This window comes from Schistocerca americana, chromosome 4, assembly GCF_021461395.2.
Source record: "Schistocerca americana isolate TAMUIC-IGC-003095 chromosome 4, iqSchAmer2.1, whole genome shotgun sequence".
Classification (NCBI taxonomy): Eukaryota; Metazoa; Arthropoda; class Insecta; order Orthoptera; family Acrididae; genus Schistocerca; species Schistocerca americana.
This window is the reverse complement of record NC_060122.1, coordinates 719092406-719099768: the sequence shown is the minus strand read 5'-3', so window position 1 is coordinate 719099768 and position 7363 is coordinate 719092406. Positions and strand designations below refer to the sequence as shown.

The window sequence follows — 7363 nt, the reverse complement described above, 5'->3', positions numbered from 1 at the left end:
AACGGAAATGACCAGTGTGTGTTACACACGGTAACTACAAAGAACGTATTTAATAATGAAAATTTGTTAGGAAATATGTTTGGCAGGATGAACAAAACTACATCATAATTTTTGATGGGGACCAACTTGTTATTGTTACACATGATGGCTATGATACAGCCTGCGCCGTCGTTCAAAAAAGGCTCTGAGCACTATGGGACTCAACTGCTGAGGTCATTAGTCCCCTAGAACTTAGAACTAGTTAAACCCAACTAACCTAAGGACATCACAAACATCCATGCCTGAGGCAGGATTCGAACCTGCGACCGTAGCTGTCTTGCGGTTCCAGACTGCAGCGCCTTTAACCACACGGCCACTTCGTGCGCCGTCGTCAGACGCCACTGACCCACTGCAAATCATATTAACCTAACTGGACATAATCCAAACATGATGAGATAAAAGGCAGAATTAGTTACCCTGCAAAGCAGTAGCGCTGCACTAAATACCAAAGTTGACGAAATAAACATTCGACTTACTGGTCAGGGTACAGGTTTAGACACACAGATTAAAATACTTAGTGGGCAATGGGGTCAGTTAACTGCTACAATTGAGACTTTGTTTAGTCAGAGTAAGAAATATGAGGATCAGAAAAGTTACATGCATCTGATGTTGAGAAGTTGTGTTCTAAACATGATACATTAAGCACACAAGTAGAAAGTGTTGCTGAGGTGCACACTTCTGTAAACATACATGTCACAGAGCTAAATAACAAGGTAGATGCCTTAGCCCATACTTTGAAAGACAGTTTGCAATTAGAAACCAATAAGCACTTTAGTCAAGTTAACAAAGATTTTCACACTTGGCTGGAGGAAAAGGATAAACATTTTGAAAGTTGTTTACAACAGAATTCGCCTACGATTGTCAGTGACACAGTTGAGGAAATTTTGAAGAATGAGACAGATACTGTATATTTTCCACCATAAACTGAAAGACATGTTCACAGTCAAGTGATTATATACCTAATGAGCACACAAAATATACAATAGCAACTAATATGCAAATGAGCAGAATGGATATGATTTTAATGGTAATTGTAGATATTCTTGTGAGCCCATCTAGCAATAAGTGTATGAACATATACTGCCGTAAATATAGCAGTAATACAAATAACCTATCACCTCCAATGTATATGATAAATGAGGATATTTTAACTCAGTGGGCAGGAAATGTATTAGCAGAAATCCTACGGGAAGAAAGTTTATTAAACTACTGGAAATTCCAAGTCTTCGTCCACGAAAAGAGAGCAGTCCATCCAATCGTTTTTCTCAAAGCTTTAGGAAACGCTTTTCCCTATGCATGGACAGATAGGTACAAGATATGGTGTGTAATCGGATTCATACAAGGTGAAGGAACAATATGGGCATGTATGTAACATTACTGATCGTTGTACATGTTATGAACAATTCGAGTGAGCTTTTTTGAACACATTCTCGTCAGTTTCGGTTCAGGAGAGGCTTCAAAAAATGGTATTCGAAGCAGTACCGTTCAATTCACAGCAACATAATCTTCGTCGTTACGTTCAAAAGTATTTGAACATGATACATTCCTGAGATGATCCCGTGTCTTTGCGAGATGTAATCACCTATTAAAAACATGATTACCATTCCGCATAAGGGAAAGGTTAATACAGGTACCAGATCATGATGTAAAAAAGTTTCTTTCAGTCTTAGATTCACTTGATATCATTAACGAAGACATGCAGAGTGCGTGAAACAACAGTTACGGCACGCATCAGACAGAATGCAAACAGCACAGGTTAGTCAACCTAATCCCCATGTGCAGAGTAATATCGACTGCATGGTACAGTAAAACATGCAACCATATCTGAATGCATACAGTAGTGACAATGGCCGCATTCAAATGAAGGTAATCCAAACAAAAAACGAAAATCGCGTAACAATAACAACAACTAACAACATGGAAATAATCACAATTACAGTCAACATAACACACAAAACTCACTGTATCAAAACAATCTGCAACCACAGTATTATGGAAAAAATTATGGACATGATGGTTTTATATACTTTAATAACCAGCAAAGTCATTGGCAACCACCACTAATGTGTTGTACAGCAAAACAGTAATTTAATCAATCATGGTCAACCAAGCAACAATAACATAGCAAATCAAAACACGACACGGCACACACCAAGACAACAAAACGGTGACTGGAGCAAACAATATCTGACTGTAAATATTGTGGAGGTGGCAAGTGAAGTCACTCCAACAACCACACACACGACAAACTAAATAAGATCACAACTCAACCCCAGGTGGTGACTGAGGAATGCGTGGGGGACGATGATACAATAACAGACATTTTTGATGCACCGAGTAAAAAACAGTACACAAACACAAGTGTAACTAGGGATGTAAACAACCTACACATACTGTTACTAAGGTACCATCACGACGCAAGTTTAACAGACGAGCTACTTGACGATCATACTCAATGCTGATAACCAATAAAGAGATCATTCCAGCAACGATTAAATATATTATAGGTGGAATACTGACGACTATGATGATTGATACAGGAGCGGCAATTAGCGCCGTGTCTCACAATTTTTGTAAAAAAAATGGTTGAATTCTCATCGATACCTGAATTTCCGGTTCTAAAATGCCGAATCTTGACTGCAGTTGGATACAACTCAAATGGAGAAGTTAAGTATATATTTGTAACTATGGCTAACCTTGTTTCATGAAGCATAACAGCACTCAGATCGACAGTAGTCTGGATAAACTGAAACTGAACAATAATAAACGTTGGTTGGGGTATAAGATCCAAAGAATAGATGAACAAGATGACTCTACTAGCAATGAATCTCTATTTGATCATGATATGGAAGACTTACAAGCCATAATTAATGATAAAGTAAGTTAAAGTAGAGCTATTAACAAGTAACAATGAGAAACACTACAGAAACCATTGCTTAACTTCATCTACTCCATTGCTAAACTACATCTACCTTTTTACAAGGAAGCTATGTGTGATTATTATGTATGTATAATAACATGAAAGTTAAACCTCTCAAAATCTTTTCCTAAAACACATATAAGATTTCTTTGTCCAAGCAGCCTGCCATATGTGAAGAATCAAGCAAATGCTTAAACAGGATATCATAGAACCATCAGTATCTCCTTATCGCAGTCCATTATTAACTGTTTTTGACCCAGGAAAAATATACGCTTAGTTCTGGATGAGAGTGCGATCAAAAAAATCATCATGCCAGTTCATACAAAACGAGAAAATCAAGAAGAACAATTGCAGAAACTTATCAAATGTGGATTTAAAAAATTCGTTTTTGCAAGTACCGTTAAGTAACGAGTCAAGGAATTACAGTTCGTTTATTATTGGTGGCTGCAGTTACCAGTTTTATGTACTACCATTTGAATTCAGTGTAAGTTCAGGTGTTTTCATTACTGCTCCAGACACAGTTCTAGGCACAGAATTGCTGGAAAAGGCAACGTTGTACGTTGATGACATCTTTATAGCCACACAGACATGGGAATTTAACATATACTTTTTAGAAAATATGTTACATAAATTCCAACTAGCTGGTATTACAGAAAATCTACAGAAATCAAAGTTTGCGCGAAATGAGATTAAGTACTAGGGACACACAATCAGTTGTGAAGGCAATAGACCAGATCTTAGTAACCTGGTTGCAATTAGAATTTTCCCTACCTGCATACTAGAAAAACAATTAAAATGTCTCCTGGGGTTAGTCTCATTTTTTAGGCTCTTCGTGCCACATCAATCACTCAACAGCGAAAACTTGCTAGCACTTTTAAAGAAGCATCATGCTTGGGTTTGGCTGGAACAATGTACACAAGATTTTAAGAGAATAAAGGAAACATTTGTAAAACATAGGTAAATCCAAATATTCTGAGTCATCCTGACTTTAACGAAGATTTCTGTATTGCAAGCGATGCAACATGCACAGGGTTTGGATCATGTCTTTTCCAGGTAATAGGAACTGGGGATAACCAAGAGGTAAAAATTATTGCTTTAGCTAGTCGAATTTAAGTGAGTGCAAACGTACTTATTCAGCCACAGAATTGGAAACATTGTGAATTATATGGACTTTTAAAAGAAATTTAACTGTTATATTTTTGGAAGACATGTGAAAGTATACACTGACCACCAGGCGTTAACCTTTTTAATGACATGCCGACTCGTATATCCACGATTATCGCGATGGGCAATGACCTTGCAGAACTACTCATTTTAAATAGTATACCTTAAAGATAAAGACAACATATCTGCAAGTGAGTTGTCACGTCTACCTCAGAGACTATCTCATGAAGTAGATAATCTGGAGCTTATGAAAGATTATTCCATCATGTTGATGCAGGACAAACACTACTGTCAATATTATCTAGACTTGTATAGGAATATGTCAACGCTGCAGAAGGCTGATAGTAGGTGGAGCAAAGTAAGATCAACAATAGCAAACAACCCAGACCATCCTATTGGAAAGCATTGTAAACTGTATCAAGATGTCTTATTTTACCGTTGACTTTCAGATGGCAATCAATGGTGTATCTGTATTCTACAAGAATCAGAAGCAAATCCAGTCTGGCATACACGTTTTACTTGAGGACACCACAGTGCAAAGAAATGTATGCAGAAACTAAACACTTACTGTTATTTCAAAAACATGCAGAGGAAAATTTACAACATATCAAACATGTACTGTTTGTTAAAAGGCAAAACCTGAGAATCTAGGTTGTAAAGACGAATTGCAACCGATTATTCCCAGTAGACCTAAAGAAATTGTACTGACAGACATTAGTGGGCCATATGTTAGCAGTAGTGGCGATGTCAAGTACGTACTCACTCTGTATAACCTTTTTCAAAATATGTGAAACTATATACCATAAAATGCGCGACAGCCAAGACAGTCATTTAATGGGTAAGCAGAGATTATACACCTAGCGTTGGGAAACCTGTCGCCATCTTTTCCGATAAAGCGTCTTATTACACAGGTTATAGGTTGAGAAAGTTTTTGAACAATAATGATGCCAGAATTATCCTTATCTCAAAACTTAGCCCTCAGTCTAATCCATATTCAAGGAACTAAACCATTTTAATGCCCATGTACATGTCAGGCAATCATTCCAAATGGGTGAAATTTGTGTCACTTTTCGAGGTCGTTTACTATAATTTTTCCAATATATGACTGTTAAGTGGGTAGTTTGCAGGCCCGCGCCTCTTCCATACGGGGTAATATACGCCAGCGCGCCCGTTCGCGGTGGTGCTGCGCACTGTTCTCACGTTTTCCTTCGCGTTTTCATTGTTGAATTTAAATTGATATTGGGTGGAAATGAATAAAATATATTGCAGAAGTTAACAAAACTGTATTTTCACAATATTACATATCATTTTCAGTGTGAAACAATTTAAAACAAGGTGCGGCACACAAGGAAACTTCGCATTCTGCGCACCAGTATGAAGTCTCTTTGCGAAGGCATTTTCTCGTACACACCACACACCTCCTTGTTGGTCTTTTCTTCGTTGTGGGTGGCAGAAGGTCTGGAAAATGCCTGGCTGTAAGGCGTGTTGCCTTTGGTGTTCGAGGTGGGCGTCCTACTGACGTCTCTTGATGTGGTGAAGATATGGTCAACTGTTCACCAAGACTAATCAGGAAGCTCATTCTACTTTGTTCGCCACCATGCATCTTGTACAGAATGTATGCATTGTAGCATACAATGTCCAACAAGTGGCGGAAAAGCTTCTGATAGTGTTTTTTCAGCCTGCTTATGGCCATCTGGTAGCTTTGTAACTGAGAATCGCACCTATCCCCGCCCTCCATATTCTTGTTGTAGTCATCGACAACTTGTGGCTTTTGAACGATTCCCTTCTTCGAGTTTACATTTACAAATGTATCGTCATGGAAGGTGCTGACCATAACAACGTCTCTTTTGTCTTTCCATGTCATTACCATCTGCTTGCCTTTGTACCCTGTTATGTACTCCCCTTTCTTCAGTTTTTCCTTTTTTACGAAGTCAAGGAAGCCCTTCCTGTCTTGCCGCAGTGTGCCGACAACATCGGTGTTATTGCTGGTTAGTTTGTCCACCAAATCTGTACTGGTGTACCAGTTGTCAAGATAAATACAGTGGCCTTTCCCGAGTAAATCGTGTGCAAGCTCCAAAACAATCCGGGAGGTTATTTTTTCGTCTGGATAGTGGCTACCATAATTAGTGTCCTTTCCAGTGTAAACAATAAAGTCCCCTACATACCCGGAACTGCTTTCACAGAATTCGCGCAATTTGATACCAAATCTGCTACGCTTTGATGGAATATATTGCTTCCATGGAGGCTCCTTACACCTCCATAACTGCTTCCATCGAAGCTGTCCTTTCCAGAGCAACAACGATTCGTCAACGGTGATGTTCCTTTCTTGCTTGTACACTGATCTGAATTTACGCCGCAGACGCTCCCTAATGGGGTGAATTTCGAATTGTTTTCTGCTGATAGTGCCTAGTGGATCATATGAGGTACTGTCAGCAAAGTGGAGGAATTTCAATAGAAGATGAAACCCCTTTTCACTCATCACTTTCCTGAAGAAAGGTGTGTCAACTGATTCCCTCTTTGAAAAGTAGAATTTGTGGTCTGGTTTGTGAAGAATTCCTTGAAGTACAAGCATTCCAGTAAGTATTTTTACCTCGTCACGTGTAGTATTCTGCCAACTGTGAACCCTGGAGTGTGCTGCTAAATTGGGATGATAAGCTATGAACTGTTCTGCATATAAGTTCGTCTGTTCAGCTATCATTGTGCACAAAGCATTATCCACAAAATACATAAAACAACTCATCACATCGTTTTGTTTTAGAGGCACAACTGTACCACTATTACCACTGAACTAATATTGAATACGAACTGAACTATCATGCACAAATTCACTAGGTACAGTCTGCTGTAGTAGTGCCTCGTCGTCAGATGTTTCTGAATCGAAGTCACTTTCACTAGCCTCAACATCTGTATCTTGAAAACTTTCAGAACTGTCACTGAAATTATCGCCACTTTCTAAATGCAGCTTCTCGGTCTCCGAATCTGATAAACGACTTCTTTTCGCCATTGCAAAAGATCACCCACTAACGCTGCGGTAAACACAGACGAAAAAGGCGCGCTTTTGCGGCTGCTTCACAGGACGCATTTTCTCGATGCGCGCTCGGGTGGACAATGTTATAACTAGCCTAGAACACGCCGTGTTGCGTGACAAGAGCTGCCATCTAGTGGACGAAGCTCAATTAATACCACACTGTCAACGGCAGGCTGATAACTCGTCACTCCTACTAGCGACTAGCCACAGAA

The 7363-nt window shown here is 39.1% G+C and overlaps 1 protein-coding gene across 1 annotated transcript; it reads right to left on the bottom strand.

The window, feature by feature from the left end:
- Window positions 1-5420: 5420 nt before the first annotated feature.
- LOC124613744 (piggyBac transposable element-derived protein 4-like) lies at window positions 5421-7127 on the bottom strand. The gene is made up of 2 exons (XM_047142461.1): window positions 6926-7127; window positions 5421-6814 (listed from the first exon to the last, which is right to left on the bottom strand). The coding sequence occupies exons 1-2, from the start codon at window positions 7125-7127 to the stop codon at window positions 5421-5423; spliced, it is 1596 nt and encodes a 531-aa protein (XP_046998417.1).
- Between the last annotated feature and the right edge of the window lie 236 nt (window positions 7128-7363).